Here is a 20,610-nt window from a genome sequence, read left to right on the forward strand (position 1 = left end):
TTTAAAAATTACTATTAATTTTGTTAATGGATGCTTGCACCACTACATCAAGAATTAGAGTAGCTTGCCCCACCGCATCAACAATCCTGGTTTTCAAATGGTGCAATTAACATGTCACTGAATAAAAATATAATTTTAATTCATTTTTTGACAAATAATTTTAATTCATTTAATTCATTTTTTTTTAACAATTAATCCTAACCCACACTTAATATCTCATTTTCTTTCTATTTCACTTTTCATCGTAAAAACTTTTTTTTTTATTTCTTTATCCATTAAGATATTATTCGGATGTATGGATATCATGAAACTCTAAAAAAAAATCTATCTATAACCTTTCTCCCTTATCTTCTATAGTTGCTTGTGTGAGAAAATGACCTGACAGTACCATCAAGCAAATAACCCTTTATATTACTACATTTGGAAGAAAAGTAAACCCAAACAATGGCTTCTTTTGGCAAAACTCAGAACAAACCACATGTTGTGTGTGTTCCATTTCCAGCACAAGGTCACATAAACCCAATGCTCAAACTAGCAAAGCTTCTTCATTTCAAAGGTGGTTTTCATGTCACCTTTGTTAACACTGAATACAATCACAAACGTCTTCTCAAATCTAGAGGTCCTAACTCTCTAAACGGTCTCTCCTCTTTTCATTTTGAAACCATTCCTGATGGTCTACCTGAGTCCGATGAGGAAACCACACAGGATGTACCTTCTTTGTGTGACTCCACTAGAAAAACATGCCTACCTCACTTCAAAAAACTTATATCTAAACTAAATAATGCTATAGACATCCCTCCTGTTACTTGCATAGTTTCTGATGGTACTATGACTTTTGCTTTGGAAGCTGCTGAAGAAGTTAATGTCCCTATTGTGCTTTTTTGGACAAATAGTGCTTGTGGCTTCATGTGTTACCTTCAATATCGCCATTTAATTGAAAAGGGCTTAACACCACTTAAAGGTACCTATGATTTCTGCTATTTATTGTTACTTCAGATCAGTTATTTCTTCCAAATAGACAAAGTGGTTTTATATGTTTGATATGTAGATTCAAGTTATAGAACAAATGGATATTTGGATACTACAATTGATTGGGTGCCAGGCATAAAAGAGTTACGACTGAAGGACTTTCCAAGCTTCATGAGAACTACAGACCCAAATGATGTTATGCTTGATTTTGTATTATGGGAATGTGAAAGAGCTCTAAAAGCTTCTGCAATCATTTTAAATACGTTTGATGCCTTAGAACACGACGTTTTACAAGCATTCTCTTCGATTAATAATTTACCTCCGGTCTATTCCATTGGTCCATTAAATTTTCTTTTAAAAGAAGTCACTGATAAAGAATTGAACTCGATTGGTTCGAATCTTTGGAAAGAGGAGCGAGGATGTTTAAAATGGTTAGATTGCAAAGAACCCAATACTGTTGTGTACGTCAATTTTGGAAGTATCACCGTAATGACAAATGATCAATTAATTGAATTCGCTTGGGGACTTGCTAATAGTAAAAAAACATTTTTGTGGATAATAAGACCCGATCTAATAACCGGTGAAAACGCAGTTTTACCTCGAGAGTTTTTGGAAGAGACGAAAAATAGAAGATTATTGTCAGGTTGGTGTCCACAAGAGGAAGTTTTGGATCATTCAGCAATTGGAGGTTTTTTGACACATAGTGGTTGGAATTCAACTTTGGAAAGTGTGTGCAGCGGTGTTCCAATGATATGTTGGCCTTTCTTTTCCGAACAACATACTAATTGTCGATTTAGTTGTCATGAATGGGGGATTGGTTTGGAGATTGAAGATGCTAAGAGGGATAAGATTGAGGGAATTGTGAGAGAATTGATGGATGGAGAAAAGGGTAAAGAGATGAAAGAGAGAGCATTGAGGTTGAAAGAATTAGCAATAGATGCTGCTTCCGGACCATATGGTTCTTCATTGGTGAATTTAGACAACATGTTTCATTTATTTTCATAAAACTACAAAACTTTAAATCGCTTTCTTGTTGTTGTTGTCTTTCGATTTGGGCTCTACAATGTTATTATTGGCACTGTCTTAGTTTACTGTTTCACTTTAATAATGTAAGAAATCTTTATAGATATTGTTATGATTTTTTTGGTTTGATAATACATAACATTTTAGGTGTACTTAGCTAATTTAATTGATGTCAGTCGTTTACTGTTATTATGTTATATTTTTATTAGAATATAATTATGCTTTTAGTGACAGTTTTAAAAGTGTTGCAACTTTGACATACAACACGCTGAAGTACTTAGTAGCAGATAACTTGAGCAAGTTAACTTGAGCCACAAGCATCTCTTTACCATCCGTGTTCATGCTATAGTACATGCAATGCAATGTAAATAGCATAGTCAAATAGAAGTTGGTTAGTGCTAGCTGTTAATTGGTTGTAGTTAACTAGAGTACTAGATTCAAAATATAGACAAATTGTAACAAACTGATGCATGAATCAATATACAACTTCTTATTTTCTTCTATCTTGTTCGTTGAATTTTTGTTTATGACGCGATGAAGAACTTCATGATGATAACTATTCTAGGTTGGCTATAGCAACCCCAGCCGACCATCCCTGAAGAAATTACAGTTATTTTAGAATCTTTTTATCACCTAAGGACTCTCTTTCTGATCATGACAAAGGATCTAAATTGTAAACATTATGACAAATAATACATTTTATGACAACGATTTCACCTCCCAAAACAAAGTATTTGTCGCTTTTAGTAGAAAATCGAGTGGTACACTAATTCAGTTTACACGCTTCGAATCGCAGTAACTCTAGTTTTTGTTTTTATTTCTTTAAAAGTGACGTCTTTCTTTTAATTTTAGTTTTATTCAATTATTAAATAATATATCTCATTTGTTTCCTCAAGAACGAGGGGGTATAATACCCAAATTTAACTATAAAATGATTCATTCACTAAATTTTATCCTAAACCTAACTCATATATACAGTCGTTCCAGACTCGTAAACATCATTCTTTGAGATGAATTGCAAGACGGAAAAAATATTTGGTTTGGTGTTGTTGTTCTTCTAATATCAACTTTTAACACATCATTTTTCTATTCTTGCAATCTATCTCACAGAATTGTCTTGTTTTTTTTGTTGTTGGTGGTGGTGTTTCTACCTCTAGCCAATGTTGAATAAAAAAACAAAACATTGTTATATTTTAAAATAACTCCCAAATATTGTCAATCAAAAAAATATTCTTTAATATATTGCTTTCTTCAGTTGACAACATTGAGAAATGTATTCCTAATCATACTCTAATTTGTTTTGAATATAGTCATTTATTTGATTATTGTAATAAAAAGGGGAATGATAAAAAAAATTAAAAAAGGTAACATACATGTTTCTTTCAATTTTTTCCATTCACCATTTCTTAGCAATAGTTGTAATCTACTACCTCGATTGATTTAGGAACTGAGGGAAAAAATTCCTATTTTAGTTTATTTTTTATCTAAAAGTAACTTAAATTTGTCCTCAGTCTTAGGTCAAAGCCGAAAGTAATTAAGTTTTGTCTCAATATATCTTTTTCGTCTATTTATAAAGTAACAACCATAAGATATTGTCAGCACATCAATCCACAAGAAACCTTCTACATCCAATCAGATCGCGAACACCCATCACTTTATATCTAGGATGCTACATTGTGAAACTCAAACATTGACCATGAAAGAATTTCTCATGGAAATAGTGAAACTTGAAACAAGTTTGAAAAAGATATCTATGATGGATTGCAAGAACAGAAAAAAATTGGTTCAAGTTTGGATTTCTTACCTAATCTCTTATCCTGTAACTGAAAATTTATTTTATTAATCTAATCCTTTTTTATTTTATGTAATAACTATATGCATGCAATATCTAGCATTTGATCTTCCCAAAGATTCAATGAAATGAGGTTCTAGCATTTGATATTCACCATAGATTGATAGTGATGACGATGAATCGGATTTAGAATTTGTAAAACATTTGTTCTTGTAGATTAAAACAAAAACACTATAAAATAAGAAACTGTGTATATTAATTAAAACGAATATATATTAACAGAGAGGTAAAGCAACACCTATAACAAAAACAAATAAGTAGATATTGGGGATCAAACCCGCTATAAGTTTAACCTTTCCCCTTGGTGGATTTTCAATTGAGACATAAAGTGGCACAATGTGTATGCACCCTTCATTACCTTGCTTTTAAAACCGAGATAACACCTCATATCTAACAGAGGTTAAACGTGTTTTTCCTAGTAGTGAAGCGCATCCAATGGATCTCCAAAACTTACTCCTAAAAAATAATTAGTTTGTTAATCTCTTTCTCTCTCTATTATATATAGAGAAGGCTCCAAATTCTAGTAACAAGTTTAAGTTCACTCTTTTTCCTCACATATTGATTAGAGCGTTGGAGTGCTAATCTTTCCGATCAACCCCATCTCCACTGCGCCAAAAGCAGAGATCCGCTATCACTTTCGATCTTTAATCCATTTATGGTTCCAGAACAGACAATGGCGTTGTTTGTGGAATTGACTTATGATTCATGAGTTTTCCACGATTTCACATATGCTCTTTGATTCTTTTGTTCTTAACCTTTTCAGGTGTAACTCGGTGAACTAACTTTTATTTTTAAGCAAACAATATTGCGGTGAGCAAGAGTCGCAACCGACTTTTATTTTATCCAATATATTGGAAGGGCAAAAAGAACAGAAAAAGACCCTATTACAAAAATGGGCTCGGGGGGTAGATTATGAAAAGGGAAGGTGTAAGCACCCTTTCTATCCGTAGTTGTCTACGGGCTCTTAATTTGCTTAGCTCATGTTTGTTTGTTTGTTTTTAAAAGAAGTGTAAGGACTTTAGCTTAAAAGCGTAGCCTTAATCTTTGAAAAGAGAGGTGTGAAAAGTTTTTTAATTGAGCTAAGCATATTAAGAACACTACCCTAAATTAGTCTTTTTCTATGCTTTTTACTCTTCTAAGAGAGATTGGGCTCTCCTTACCATTTGGGGTAGGTAGTCCTATTGTTTGGATATGCGGGACAATCGAAAGGGTCATCGGAGGTCGTTGAAGGCAACAAGTAGAGGTACCTTTAGCAAATACGAAGGGACAATCATCTTTCGTATGCAACCATTCGAGGGAACAGATCATATATTCGTAGGCAACATCGAGGGTCATCGAGGGACTTATGATCTTTGTGATGATTTTTTAATCGTCGGGACTTTTTCTAATGGATACCTCTATATTCGCGGGACACGGCCTTTATTCGTAAGGCAACCAAGAGGGGCGTACCCTAGGGGTGCATGTGTGAGTTAGTGATTGTTTTCAGAATATTTATCTTGCAATTAGTGAGCTAGCGTTAAATTTAACTTATCTTTCCATACAATCCTAATTACTAGCAGTTAAATATATACAGAAAATAAATTGCGAAAAAGTAAAGGTTCCTACGCTATTACATGGCTTCGGGGAGGGGGAATACATATAACTAAAAAATGGGGGAAGAAAAGGTAAAGCTAATTAACTATTACAACCCAAATGAAGGTATAATTAAAAATATACGATGAAATTGAAGATAGATGAAGATGTGCGGTAGATAAATATCCACAATGGTCTAAAGATTTGAGATAGTACCTCATAAAGAAAAAAAAGGTGTTAGTACGAATGTATGAAATGATAATGAAAAATGATAAAATATAAACAAATGATGATGAGAATTAACTAAGAAAATACTAAAATAAATTCAATGACATATTTTTGGTATTATTAAAAGAGATAAACAAAATATTTTTGGTGTTTTTAATAAGAGAGAATAAAGTCTAATAAAATATTCTTGTATTTTTTGTTATCAATTTGAAATTAAAACAAGTATTAAAAATAATAAAACAATTAAAGAGAAAAAGAAAAAAAAAAGAATTGGCTAAAATAAAACAAGGAGGTGCAAATAAGGGTTTTGGGCGCTAAGCTATAGTGATTAGGCCCAACAACTTTGAACCAACAGCCAGGCAAGGGGGTATGGTCCGTAGAAATACGAGTGTGATTAGTGAGAAAAATGAATTGGGCTTGTTCCCTCAACTTGACCCGAATTAGATTAAGAAAGAAGCCAACTCTAAAATTATAGCTTGGACCCGCCTCCCTCAAATTACTCACTCAAATCCCTCTCTTCACACTCTGGTTTTTTTTTCACGACATTTCCATCTTCTATTACCAAACTCTCAACCTCACATTCTATTTTTCCTCTAATTTCATTCAAACTATTGAATTGATAAATCAGAGCAAATCAAATTACCAAACGATTTAAGCAATCATATACAACAACAACAACAACAAATGGTTCAATAATATTCACACATCACATGATTCAACAACACTATTGACATAAACATGAAATTCTAACCGTCGGAAGTTGCTCCGTTGATGAATTTGCAGGTTGTCGAAGGAAAATCTGCGTCGGAAGGGTGGTGTCGGAAGCGCTGCTCGGAGAAGGAGGTTCTACCTGCGGTTGGTTGAGAACGGCTGATCGGTGGCTCTGTGGTTCTCGATTTGCGCTTGTTGGAGATCACAGAGGGCGTCAATGTCGCAAGGGATTATCATTCCGGCCGGTGGCTACTCGTCGGAGTTGGTCTGGACGTTGATGGTGGTCGGATTCGAGTCCACTTCTTCTTTATTCTTTTGTCACTTTCTCGCTGCGGTTTATTGTTGTTTTGTTGTCGGATGTTTGATCGGAGGGTTTGGAAGTGGATGCGGTCCGATGCTCTTCTTCTCTGCAAATTGCTGGAACAACAACAAAAAAAACAAATTGAAATGTCAGAACAAAACTAATTTGATTGAGTCCTTATTTCTTACTCTGTCTTTCCGATTCGATACGAATCTTATTACAGTGCAGGTTGTTATCATTGATGAGGATGAAGATGAATTTGAACTGTTTATTTAATAATTTTAATCAAGAATGAAATCTGATTTTGCTTGATGATGAAAATTTGGTATGGACTATGTTAGTTTGTTGTGAAAATAAAACTTGACAGGTTTGTTGGTGGTAAAGTTTTTTAAAATCAACGGTGATAGTGAAATCGAGTATAGGAAGTGTGGTTTTTGATTGACATGATTATGTTATGGTGTTACTGTAAAAAAAATTGTAAGTGAACCGTGTCCCCCAATGGGTTAGAGTATGTACAGAAATAGGACTAAATACAAAAGGTTTTCTAAAAGATAAAAAAAATGTGGAGATTATTTACAAAATTTAAGAACAAACACCATCAGGCATATCATCATATGGTTTGACAATTAAAATAACAATAGAAGAATAGGGGGCCTCATATAAAAATCATCAGCCAAAAATCGTTAATAAAAATCGTGTAAGTGTTAAAAAGGGTTTGAAAAATATGTGAGAATAAGGGTTAGAAAATTGTTGGAATTGTTAGGAAGTTGTGGGTGATTGTTGATGAAAAGAGAGGGTGGAGAGTGCCCTATTTATAGAATGGGAATTAGGTTAAAATCAATCTTAAAAAGGAAATTATCCAACCCAAAGGCCCATGGACTTTTCTTGATAACCAAGATTGAGAACCTCTTGTGTCCAGGTGCAAAAAAAGATTAAAAATAGTTAAAAAATTGACAAAGTGCACCAGGCGGGATTCATACCCGTGACCAATTGTTTGCAAGCCTTTCATCCTTACCAATTGAGCTATATCATTTATTTGAAATAAAAAGCCAATGGAAAGTATACGAAGCATAGGCAAACATCTTCAATCTATTAAAATATAACAATTTAAGGGTAAATGGTTATATTTTAAAATAGACTTTAAATCGAATATTTATAAAATTCATGATGTCTATATAAATGAATCAAGATTTTATAAAAATCAAATTTAAAAAATAATTTCGAAAATTTTTGTCAGTAAAAAGTGTGGGCAAATTTTGGGGTATGACAGCTGCCCCTGTTCAATCTTCTTAAACCTGAAGAGGTAGATTGGCATGTTCGCCATTCGGGATCTGAAGGTGGAAGAGGATTGAACACTAAAATACCCCCAAAATTTGCACTTGCTAGTGCAGGAAGTAATGATGGAGAGGGGCTTAAAGATGCCATCCAGATGTTTGACAAGATGTTTGTCTAAAGCAGACGCTTTTTCAGGCTGGATCATGTGCATTGATTGTATCTGAAGGAGAGATGAAGTAATGTCTTACGAAAGACTACCTGGAGAGGTTCCTGAATATGGTAGATCATTGACTGATGTAAAGGAGATTAGGCTTTAAACAAAGCTCGGGAAGAAGTGTCTTGTAGAAGATTAACTGAGAAGCTCCTTGAAATGGCAAGAAATGTCTTAGAAAAGATTGGATAAATATGTTAAAGAAGATTACCTAAAAAGGTGGAGATATGTCTTGAAGAAGACTACCGAGAAAGACTATGATACGTCTTACATAAGACTAACCTAGAAAAGTATGATATGTCTTAAACAAGACTCACCTAGAAAGACTCCTAGAAAGGATATGATACGTCTTAGACAAGACTACCTAGAAAGGCTCCTAGAAAGGATATGAAACGTCTTAAACAAGACTACCTAGAAAGGCTCCTAGAAAGGATATGATATATCTTAAACAAGACTACCTAGAAAGGTTCCTAGAAAGGATAATAGATGTCTTAAACAAGACTACCTAGAAAGGTTCCTGGAAAGGATAAAACATGTCTTTGAAAAGACTACCTAGAAAGGCTCCTAGAAAGGATAAGAAAAGTCTTAGAAAAGACTACCTAGAAAGGCTCCTAGAAAGGATGAAACATGTCTTAGAAAAGACTACCTAGAAAGGCTCCTAGAAAGGATAAGAAAAGTCTTAGAAAAGACTACCTAGAAAGGCTCCTAGAAAGGATGAAACATGTCTTAGAAAAGACTACCTAGAAAGGCTCCTAAGAAGGATAAGAAAAGTCTTAGAAAAGACTACCTAAAAAGATTCCTAGAAAGGATGAGAAATGTCTTGAACAAGACTAACCTAGAAAGGCTCCTAGAAAAGGATGAGAAGTTCTTTGATTGTTTCTGAATTATCTTTGAAGAAAGACCCAGAATGAAGCATTAGAATTGTATTTGTCTTTAATGAGTGTTAAGATTGAATCGTTGATACGATCTTTTTTTCAACGTACCTGGATGATAATGTTCTTTTGATTGTGAAATGACCTGAAAAGGAAAAATTAGTTTTATGCAATGTCATGATGCATGTATTGTGTGATGAGGTTCTCGAAATAAACGAGAACGTTGTATGTTATGTATGCATTATGAATAATGCATGGATGGACTATATAGTTGAAGCATATTGGTAACTTTGTATAGCAATTGCTGGTTGAGAAAATAAATCTATGTATGCTGCTGGAGATGATGACAAGGCTCCTGATCTAAAAATGACCTTGCTGGGAATTCTTTCCTTATGTGCAAGGTTACTCAGCTGAGGATTTTTGATTACCGCTTGGGGGTGAAAGTAGCTTGAGTGATTTGATCTGATGTATCCTGACTGGAGACAAGAGAGAAGAATAGTCTTTTTGATGTACTTTCTGACCAAGTTTCAGCTGTGAGTGTCAACTTGAATGGGGGTAGTGAGTTTGAATAAACCCTGTTGGAGAAGAAGATTGTGTCAGAGAACCGGCAGTGTCGGAGATGTAAATTCCGTTAGGGAACCAAATCTCTGTTGGGAAGAGAACATTTGAAAATAACTCCTCAAGGAATACTCTGTGAGGATGTTTTGTGAAAACAACTCTGTGGGGAAGATTCCCGAAGATTTCAATTTTCCATTGCCCCATGTCTTTAAGTACTTGCTATTGGAAAACACTTTTTAACCATATGTGGTCCTTTGCCTATGGGAGTCTACCTGCCCCTGGGATCGGTAGCCTGGTATACTTGATGCTTGAAGTTACCGAATGAGAGAGTAATACTGACACCATCTGATACCAGTAAGTAAGCAGCTTTTGTTGATTAATGCAACAATTCCCCAAGTGATAGACTTGCTCCTCTGGATGTTCAGAGCTTTTGAGAGACTCTCTGAATCTTGACTTGATTGCCCCAGACTGACTGAATTCTTACTCAACAGAGTATTCAGCTGCCTTTGTGCCCCTGAGGTTGATCAGAATTTGAAATATCCTTGCTCGAACTCGATGGAGTTCTGAAGACAACTTGTCCTTTGGGAGGATTAAAATTTTTCATCTGAAGTTCATGATGGAAACCTTCCTGATGTCAACACTTGTTCATATGCAAAGAATGTTTATTATGAGAAATATAATTCTAATTCAAAGTTCATGTTTGTCTAGAATTTTTTTTTTTAAAAAGAATTTTTTTTTTGAAAGGATATCAAAACATCAATTTTTTTGAAAGGTAGTGTGATACCAACTCAAGCGTTTAGCAAAACTCCTAGGATCAGTTTAGCGTACTCTCGTTACAGTATGCTTTCGAATTAACCCTGTCTCAATTAGGACTTTTGAGGGTTGTAACGTGGCCAGGTTCACGGTTTTTAGAAGAAAGGATTTTTAGGCTCAAAATTTTATTGGTTCCCACCCCCTTCGTGATGTTCTCCAACCTAAGTTCAGTTAACTCGATGTGAGCATTCATCCTTCAAGAGGAGTTTGAGACGATTGAGGAATCGATGAGGTGTTTGGACATGGCTGTCACTTACCTTTTATTCTTGGTGTCTGATCACACGATTTTGAATGTATAGACACGCGTATTTGCCCCTTTTGTTGAGGATCTTTTTTGTTTCCCTAACTTTTTCCTGGATTTTTTTTTGAATTCCGAGTTTAAAGTCTAGCGGGATGCCCTAACTTTTGCCTAAGTAATTTGTTTTCAAGTTATTGACTTAGCGGGCTTTTTTCTTCTCTTTTTTTTTCGATTCATTTTTTTTGAACGAGTTGTATGATCCTGAGATATCTTCGATTTGTTGGAGAGATAGTGACTGCCTCATTTCTTGGTTGATGAGTGATAACCATTGTGGTATTGAATTTTCTTAACCTTTTGAAGGATAACCATTGTTGTATCCTTAGATGCGTGCTCCTGATGAATTTTGAACACTCAATCAGGTTAACTGAACACTACCCTGCCCCTAGGTTAAATGTGAGGGTTTTTCATATAGAAAAGAAACTCCTACTTCAAGGCTCAAAGGGGTTATCGAGGGATTAACTTCCTTATATCTCCAGTGTTTGGGGATTTGAAACAGTGTCTGTACATCATCAACAGGGTTTTACTCGAAAGCACACCATTTGAGATTATGGGTATTATATGTTCGTCATTCTCCTTTCAGAGTCATCATGCTTTATCACCGAGAGTTTGGTATCACCAGCAAAGAAAAACATGTTAGAGCGAGAGCGAATGTGTTTTTTTCAAGACAAACATATTCAATGCATCATTATTATAGCTCAAAAACAAACAAGTATGACATATAAGCAGTATTGAATCAAAACAAGAAAGATTACGCATGAAAATGCATGAGGAATTACGAGTTGCCAATGTTGAGGAGATTTTCTCTGTATGGACTTATTGCTTCAGATGATCCAGTGAGTCGAGGGAGAACTCCCAATCGGGCTTTCAGGTATGAATGATGATAGCCTTTGCATCAATCAGTTTTTGAAACCTATTTCGAAATGGTTGACGATCATCGATTGACTGACCAAGTGCCCCAGAGTGGAAAACAAACCAAACGTTCGTATCTGAACTGCAAATTACTCATAGAGGAAGATACCGATGAAGCCATACAAGAGTTGTAAGCATCCAGATTTTGGGATAGTAAGAATAGAATAGTAAGAAGATGAGAAGGTTGTCCTTTGGAAACTTTGGTTGCAGCTTCGTCTGAAGAGCTTTGACTTTTCGTCTTTGGACGTCTTTCTATAAGAATCAAGCTCACCATATCCAGTGGGTCATAGCCTATGATTCAGGGTACGTTACTTTTGAGTTTTAAAGGCATATGGCTAAAGGAAAATAAATCCTCTTGCCCCTTGATAGGAACTGTACCTTTGAGTTTGAAGGTACCTGGCTAAAGGAAAATAAATCCTCTTGCCCCTTGTTAGGAATCTGGCTCTTGATGATGGCACCTGGAATTGCGCGCCCTAAATACTTGAGATCCTTGAAAAAGGTTAGTTAGGTAATGAGGATGAGTAAGTCCTATAAAGAGTTCAAGTTGTTAGTGTACACATAAATCCTGCAAGGAAACCAAACAATCAGGGCATAAACAAACCCTGCGAGGAAACCAAACGGTTAGGATATAAACAAATCCTGCGAGGAAACCAAACGGTTAGGGTATAAACATATCCTGCTAGGAAACCAAAGGGTTAGCAGCACACACAAACAACTCACACAAGTGTCCTTAGGTTTAGAGGCTCGCATGAAGTTCATAAGTAAATACCCCCCCCAAAGAAGTTTAGTTGGTTCAACCTGTCCTAGATAAAAATCGGGTTCTAGGGAGCTCATATCATTGACCTTTCTCGAAGGCATTATTTCAGTTCAGTAATCGAATCACCGACCGAAAACATCCTGAAAATCCAGTCCATATGAGTGTAGCTTCAAGTATCAACCAACTTCAGTCGGAACCAAAGCCAGCCATCTCGCTACGTTCTATAGGCTAAAGTCAAGTTCAACTAGGGTTCTAGGGGCAAATTAGTGCTTAATGACACCACGCGGTAGCCAAATGTTTCCCCAGACTGGATCCCAAGGAACATCAGGACAAACCAAAGCGTCGCACTAACGATGGCTACCATCTCAACCATAGCGGTATACGCCGTACAGTCTCCTTGGTCTCTTGCCATATACCTAAAGTACACTAGATCCGAGTGTAGGATCTTTCACATAAGAATATACCCAAGCAATACCCTTAAAAATAAAGCAAGCAAATCAAACAATTTACAAAAATAGAAGTGAATTAAAACTCTAAGGTAACCCCTCTTTTAAATATCCCCAGCAGAGTCGCCAGTTCTGTAACTCGGTAAACTGACTTTTATTTTTAAGCAAACAATATTGCGGTGAGCAAGAGTCGCCACCGACTTTTATTTTATCCAATATCTTGGAAGGGCAAAAAGAATAGAAAAAGAACCTATTAGAAAAACGGGGTCGGGGGGTAGATTATGAAAAGGGAAGGTGTAAGCACCCTTTCCATCCGTAGTTGTCTAGGGGCTCTTAATTTGCTTAGCTCATGTTTGTTTGTTTGTTTTTAAAAGAAGTGTAAGGACTTTAGCTTAAAAGTGTAGCCTTAGTCTTTGAAAAGAGAGGTGTGAAAAGTTTTTTAATTGAGCTAAGCATATTAAGAACACTACCCTAAATTAGTCTTTTTCTATGCTTTTTACTATTCTAAGATAGATAGGGCTATCCTTACCATTTGGGGTAGGTAGTCCTATTGTTTGGATATGCGGGACAATCGAAAGGGTCATCAGAGGTCGTTGAAGGCAACAAGTAGAGGTACCTTTAGCAAATTCGAAGGGATAATCATCTTTCGTAGGCAACCATTCGAGGGACCAGATCATATATCCGTAGGCAACATTGAGGGTCATCGAGGGACTTATGATCTTTGTGATGATTTTTTAATCGTCGGGACTTTTGCTAATGGATACCTCTATATTCGCGGGACACGACCTTTATTCGTAAGGCAACCAAGAGGGGCGTACCCTAGGGGTGCATGTGTGAGTTAGTGATTGTTTTTAGAATATTTATCTTGCGATTAGTGAGCTAGCGTTCAGTTTAACTTATCTTTCCATACAATCCTAATTACTAGCAGTTAAGGTTCCTACGCTATTACATGGCTTCGGGGAGGGGGAATACATATAACCAAAAAATGGGGGAAGAAAAGGTAAAGCTAATTAAGTATTACAACCCAAATGAAGGTATATTTAAAAATATACGATGAAATTGAAGATAGATGAAGATGTGCGGTAGATAAATATCCACAATGGTCTAAAGATTTGAGATAGTACCTCATAAAGAAAAAAAGGTGTTAGTACGAATGTATGAAATGATAATGAAAAATGATAAAATATAAACAAATGATGATGATAATTAACTAAGAAAATACTAAAATAAATTCAATGACATATTTTTGGTATTATTAAAAGAGATAAACAAAATATTTTTGGTGTTTTTAATAAGAGAGAATAAAGTCTAATAAAATATTCTTGTATTTTTTGTTATCAATTTGAAATTAAAACAAGTATTAAAAATAATAAAACAATTAAAGAGAAAAAGAAAAAAAAGAATTGGCTAAAATAAAACAAGGAGGTGCAAATAAGGGTTTTGGGCGCTGGGCTATAGTGATTAGGCCCAACAACTTTGAATCAACAGCCAGGCAAGGGGGTATGGTCCGCAGAAATACGAATGTGATTAGTGAGAAAAATGAATTGGGCTTGTTCCCTCAACTTGACCCGAATTAGATTAAGAAAGAAGCAAACCCTAAAACTATAGCTTGGACCCGCCTCCCTCAAATTACTCACTCAAATCCCTCTCTTCACACTCTGGTTTTTTTTTCACGACATTTCCATCTTCTATTACCAAACTATCAACCTCACATTCTATTTTTCCTCTAATTTCATTCAAACTATTGAATTGATAAATCAAAGCAAATCAAATTACCAAACGATTCAAGCAATCATATACAACAACAAATGGTTCAATAATATTCACGCATCACATGATTTAACAACACTATTGACATAAACATGAAATTCTAACCGTCGGAAGTTGCTCCGTTGATGAATTTGCAGGTTGTCGAAGGAAAATCTGCGTCGGAAGGGTGGTGTCGGAAGCGCTGCTCGGAAAAGGAGGTTCTGCCTGCGGTTGGTTGAGAACGGCTGGTCGGTGGCTCTGTGGTTCTTGATTTGCGGTTGTTGGAGATCACAGAGGGCGTCAATGTCACAAGGGAGTATCATTCCGGCCGGTGGCTACTCGTCGGAGCTGGTCTGGACGTTGATGGTGGTCGGATTCGAGTCCACTTCTTCTTTATTCTTTTGTCACTTTCTCGCTGCGGTTTATTGTTGTTTTGTTGTCGGATGTTTGATCGGAGGGTTTGGAAGTGGATGCGGTCCGATGCTCTTCTTCTCTGCAAATTGCTGGAACAACAACAAAAAAAACAAATTGAAATGTCAGAACAAAACTAATTTGATTGAGTCCTTATTTCTTACTCTGTCTTTCCGATTCGATACGAATCTTATTACAGTGCAGGTTGTTATCATTGATGAGGATGAAGATGAATTTGAACTGTTTATTTAATAATTTTAATCAAGAATGAAATCTGATTTTGCTTGATGATGAAACTTTGGTATGGACTATGTTAGTTTGTTGTGAAAATAAAACTTGACAGGTTTGTTGGTGGTAGAGTTTTTTAAAATCAACGGTGATAGTGAAATCGGGTATAGGAAGTGTGGTTTTTGATTGACATGATTACGTTATGGTGTTACTGTAAAAAAACTTGTAAGTGAACCGTGTCCCCCAATGGGTTAGAGTATGTACAGAAATAGGACTAAATACAAAAGGTTTTCTAAAAGATAAAAAATATGTGGAGATTATTTACAAAATTTAAGAACAAACACCATCAGGCATATCATCATATGGTTTGACAATTAAAATTACAATAGAAGAATAGGGGGCCTCATATAAAAATCATCGGCCAAAAATCGTTAATAAAAATTGTGTAAGTGTTAAAAAGGGTTTGAAAAATATGTGAGAATAAGGGTTAGAAAATTGTTGGAATTGTTAGGAAGTTGTGGGTGATTGTTGATGAAAAGAGAGGGTGGAGAGTGCCCTATTTATAGAATGGGAATTAGGTTAAAGTCAATCCTAAAAAGGAAATTATCCAACCCAAAGGCCCATGGACTTTTCTTGCACTACTTCGTGTCATAGTATAGTCTTTTTAAGTCCATTTAAGTATTTCTAAGTGCATTTTCATTTTATATCCTTTAATTAGTTTTCGAGTTATTTTCCTATTTTATGCGTTGGTATTGTTGTGGTGATGTGCCTCAGGTTTTTAAGATTGACCATGGTATGCGTTGCGGGAAGTTGGTGGAAGTCCAAAGTTGCAAGAAAGAAGGAAGGAAAAACCAGAGAAGCAACACGGGCACCCGTGTTACACAACACGACCCGTGTTGCTGTGTATGTAGCAAGGAAGAGAATGGAAGACAGGGAAACAACACGGGCACCCGTGTTGCACAACACGACCCGTGTTGCTGCTCTTGAGTGTAAGAATAAAAAATGTGGAATCCAGAAGGTCAACACGGGCACACGTGTTGTACAACACGGCTCGTGTTGGAGAGTTACGCTGATTTTTGTTATTTTTAGTTTTTAACTCAAATATTGATCCAGAAGGGTGTTTTGGTACTTTCCGACTAAAAAAAAGGGTTTGCAATATATAGTGGATGATTGAGAGGAGATATGGTATCTTTTACACACGAGAAAGTGAAAAGCATTGAGAAGAACAACGTATGAGATTATTGAAGAATGAAGATATTTCAAGAGCCAAAACGAGTGAAGATAAAAAATTCCTCAATTATCTATAATGTTTAACTTTTATATCTTTGAATTTCTTTTAAACAATATGAGTAGCTAAACCCCCCAATGCTAGGGGGTGTCCCTGATTTGGTTTGTAATGACTTTGATATTCCTATTTGATCAATTCCATGTTCTTGTTATTCAATTCAATTGTATACCGTTTTTAATGCTTTCTTTATCGGACCAATAAGGATTGTTGAGTGGTTAACAATTCTTCGGAGTGCAATTGTTAAGGTTTGTATACGATTGAACCTTAGTAGATATAACCTAGGACTAGGGATACCCTATGGTCACTAAGAAACTCTTGATAATTAAAGCTTGTTTTTCTCTTATGTCTCTAAGGACTTAGGTATTAGGATGAAAAGCCAAAGGTTTTCTCAATAAGGACTTAGGAGAAAATACCCTAAAGATTTAGTAATTGAATGTCATAAACTTGTTGGAGAGATCTCAATTCAGGGTTGTTACATAGTGTCATACCCCAAAATTTGCCCATCTCATTTCACCTTTTAAATGCTCAAAGATCTCCAATTGCTCAAAGCTACCTATCTCCTAAACAAGTGCCTCTGAACTAGGGTTTTTCTTTTCTCAAAAGAGACTCAGGTTCTAATACCTCAAATGGACCCCATGGTCTCATATAGGCTTCAAAGAATCCTCATGCCAAGTTTCAAGCTCTGATTCACAAGATTGCTCAGTCAATGGCCCAAACGATCAATAATCGACTAGTTGACCTAAAAATCAAACTATGATCAAACCACAGTCGAAACTTCTGATTTTTGGTCAACATCCTCATTATGAAGTATCATTCATCATTTGATCAAGGATTGATCATGATGCATCAAAGAAAGCTCCAAAATCATCAAAAACCTAAGTTTCTAAATTAGGGTTTTTAAAGAGTAAGTCAACCCAACTTTGACCAGCCATAACTTTCACATAGAACATCAGAAATTTCCCATCTAAAGCTCAATTTTAAGGAAATTGAATTCTCTACAAATTTGTCTCTCACAAGCCAAGGCCAGAAATGCACCATTTGGAAGATATGAACCAAAACATTACAGGACCTCTTGAAAGTCAACAAAAAGTCATTTTTTTCTCAAAGGGTGGTACATGAACATGGTAGACTCAATTGAGATGAAACCAAAATGAGCTTTTAGAGGACTCTTTGATCTTTCTAGAAAGTATGAGAACACCTCCATATGATCAAAATTGAGGGAGATATGAAGTGTACAAGTTGGATGAATTTCAAGGGATGCACCAAAACCTAATTGAGTAATTTTGCACTTTTGAACCAATGGGCCTAAGTTTTGGATTTCAAGCACATATACAATCCATAAAAGGGCCTATAAAATAATCTTTATATTTTTTGCATTTTTATTTCTATTTATTTGAATTTTATTCATTTAAATGGCAAATAAATCAAGTAAAATACCAAAAATAAAGAATTAAATCATGGGACTTCATTTTGGATCATATAGAGGCCCAAGAGATACCTTGGAGACCAATTCATTTCGTTGGTGCATGGTTGGGATATTATTTTCTATTTATTTTATTTATTTTTTGATTTAAATTAAGGAAAAATATAATAAATATTAATTTGTTGCATAATCTGATTTTTGTCGATCAAAGATGATTCTTGGGGACCAAGGAAAACAAATATATTTGATTGAGAAGAGAATTGAATAAAAATAGAAAGATTTGCATCAAATTTTTAATCAAATTTCCAAGACATTAATCTTATGATTTTTTTACCAATATAGTTGACCTAATATATATATATATATATATATATATATATATATATATATATATATATATATATATATATATATATATATATATATATATATATATATATATATATATATATATATATATATATGCTACATGGTCAGAAGATAGGGGACGAATTTTGGGGAAAATAGGAGAGAACACTAGGGTTTCCAAGCTTCCAAAAAATCAAGGAACTAGGGCGATAAGGGATTCTTGTTGCAGGCATTCTAAATTAAGTTCAATAGCATATTCAAGCTCCTGAGGCAAGGTTGAGCCAGTATGGAATTAATTCCATGACTGTAACACGTAAAATCATGCATATATAAACTTTGTTTCTTTATATTTTTGCTGTTAATCGTTTTCTAACATATGAGTTGTTTCGATTCAAACTACTTGTTCTAACGACTTCCTGAGATGTTGTAGAGTAGGTAGGGGTCCTAGTTCGAGAGCTTCCATGGCTGAATCCAAAGATGCCATTGTTAGGGCAAACAAGTAGTATTCTTCGTATCTACCATTCCAGACCGTTTTAGTCAAAACAAAAGCCACCAATGGATCCAGGAGGGCTGAATTAGGGGATCTGGAGCGTTTTAACGTTTCTTGTTTCAGGTTCTTTGATGTTTCAATTTACAAGTATGGTGAAAACAAAACCTGCGGAAAAATCCGCAGGTAACTCTGCAGCAAATCCCTAAAGAAAATCCGCAGGTGTGCGCGAAGAAGGAGATGAATAGTGAAAGAAGAAAAGCTGACTGTCGCGTGGCATGTAACCATTTGTCCGTTTGAAGGGTGGAATCTTGGGACCAGCACGAGTGGCAGGGCGATGAGGTTTAACCATGAAAACTGGGGTTCGAGTCCCAGCGTCCCTTGGTTTTTTCACTCAATTTTATCTTCAAAATCCAGTGCGCACCACCCATGCAACGCCTACCATGCAGCCTCATGCCTCCTTCGTGGATCATTGTTGCTGCCAAATTTGACGTTCCCAAGGATGATATCCCACCATGAACTCTCAAGGTCATGCAACACCAAATCAAACGCCCCAGCCAGGTTTTGTTCTTTTCCTTTTTTTATTTTGTTTTTTTCTCTCTTCTTTTATTTTTCCATTTAATCTTCTTTTCTAAAAAATATTAAACCTTTATAAAACAAATTAGTTAACTAAATTAGGTTTTTTTAATGTTAATTTAGGTAAATAAATTAGGATTAATAATAATATAATTTAGTTTTAATTTAGTTTTTTTAGGATAATAATTTTAGGCTTAATTAATTAATTTTTATTTTAGATAATAATTTAATTTTAGGCTAATCATTTTTAGGCTTTAATAATAATTTTAGGTTTTATCATCAACCTTTGCCCTTAACCCTAAAAATCATATTTGGTAGATGTTTTCCATTAATTCACTCTGTTCAAACTTTATTTAGGTCACAACAAGTTTTCTTAATAAACCTTACGGGTTTAGTGTTAGAGTTTGCATTTCCTTTTAACCCTGATTTTTCTAAATTCATTTTACGCGCAAATTCTCTTCTCATCTCATATTCTGTGTTTGTCGAATGTTTCTATTTAATATTTTCGCCTTTTAAATTTTGCCTCTTAATTTCGCCTTCTGCCTTTTATCATGTTTGTCATCTACTTAATTATTTCTATTGTAATTGCCCCAAAGCCCTGTAATCATTTTTTGCCTTTTATTTTTGTTACCCTACCAGGGTTTATTGTAATAGCTTAGGTTTATTTTCTGCCCTTTAATTTTCCCGCATACAGGTGTTTATTGTAATAGCGTATGACCATTAAACTGTTTTATTTTTCTACTATGGTTAGTAACCCTAGGGAGTGCAAGACTATTAACTGAATCTAGATCACTAATTTACAAGATAAATATCATCGAAGTTAACCACGTGATTGTGCACCCACACACCTTTAGGGTAACCCTTCTTGTTGCCTGTTGCCTTATCACTTGCTGCCTTGTTGCCTTATCACTTGCTGCCTTGTTGCCTTGATTTTGTTGCCTAAAAATAGTCAAGTCCCTCGATTCCGAGGATGCCTAAAGCAAGGTTGCCTATAGAGATTAAAAATCATCTAGTCCCTCGAAGTTGCCTAGGTAAAATATGATTGTCCCATTTGCTAAGGTATCCTCGCATGATGCCTAAACAAATTAATGACTATTATATCCTTCCCTTAGACTACCTGCCTTCTTTATGGCAAGGGAAAATCTTATGGCGAACGATTATTCTCGATGACCCTTAAACATCCAATTGAAAGACTTCCTGCCCTCTCATGGTATGGATAGACCCTTTCACCCTGAAAAGCTAAAAGAACAAATTTTTATAACATAAGGGTAGTTGCTTCTTAATTGCTTGCTCTTCTTCAAATTC

The 20,610-nt window shown here is 35.3% G+C and overlaps 1 protein-coding gene across 1 annotated transcript; it reads left to right on the forward strand.

Annotated features, from left to right (window-relative positions):
- The first annotated feature begins 351 nt into the window (after positions 1-351).
- LOC131627854 (7-deoxyloganetin glucosyltransferase-like) lies at positions 352-2,449 on the forward strand. The gene is made up of 2 exons (XM_058898717.1): positions 352-961; positions 1,049-2,449. The coding sequence occupies exons 1-2, from the start codon at positions 445-447 to the stop codon at positions 1,972-1,974; spliced, it is 1,443 nt and encodes a 480-aa protein (XP_058754700.1). The 5' UTR covers positions 352-444; the 3' UTR covers positions 1,975-2,449.
- Positions 2,450-20,610: the final 18,161 nt, after the last annotated feature.

The sequence above is a fragment of the Vicia villosa genome, unplaced genomic scaffold (genome assembly GCF_029867415.1).
Source record: "Vicia villosa cultivar HV-30 ecotype Madison, WI unplaced genomic scaffold, Vvil1.0 ctg.000405F_1_1_3, whole genome shotgun sequence".
NCBI lineage: Eukaryota > Viridiplantae > Streptophyta > Magnoliopsida > Fabales > Fabaceae > Vicia > Vicia villosa.

Excerpts from the sequence above, each read along its gene's own strand:
- LOC131627854 (XM_058898717.1), top strand. The coding sequence starts at position 445 with ATGGCTTCTTTTGGCAAAACTCAGAACAAACCACATGTTGTGTGTGTT. Across the intron at positions 962-1,048 it reads GGGCTTAACACCACTTAAAG|ATTCAAGTTATAGAACAAAT; the intron begins GTACCTATGATT and ends TTTGATATGTAG.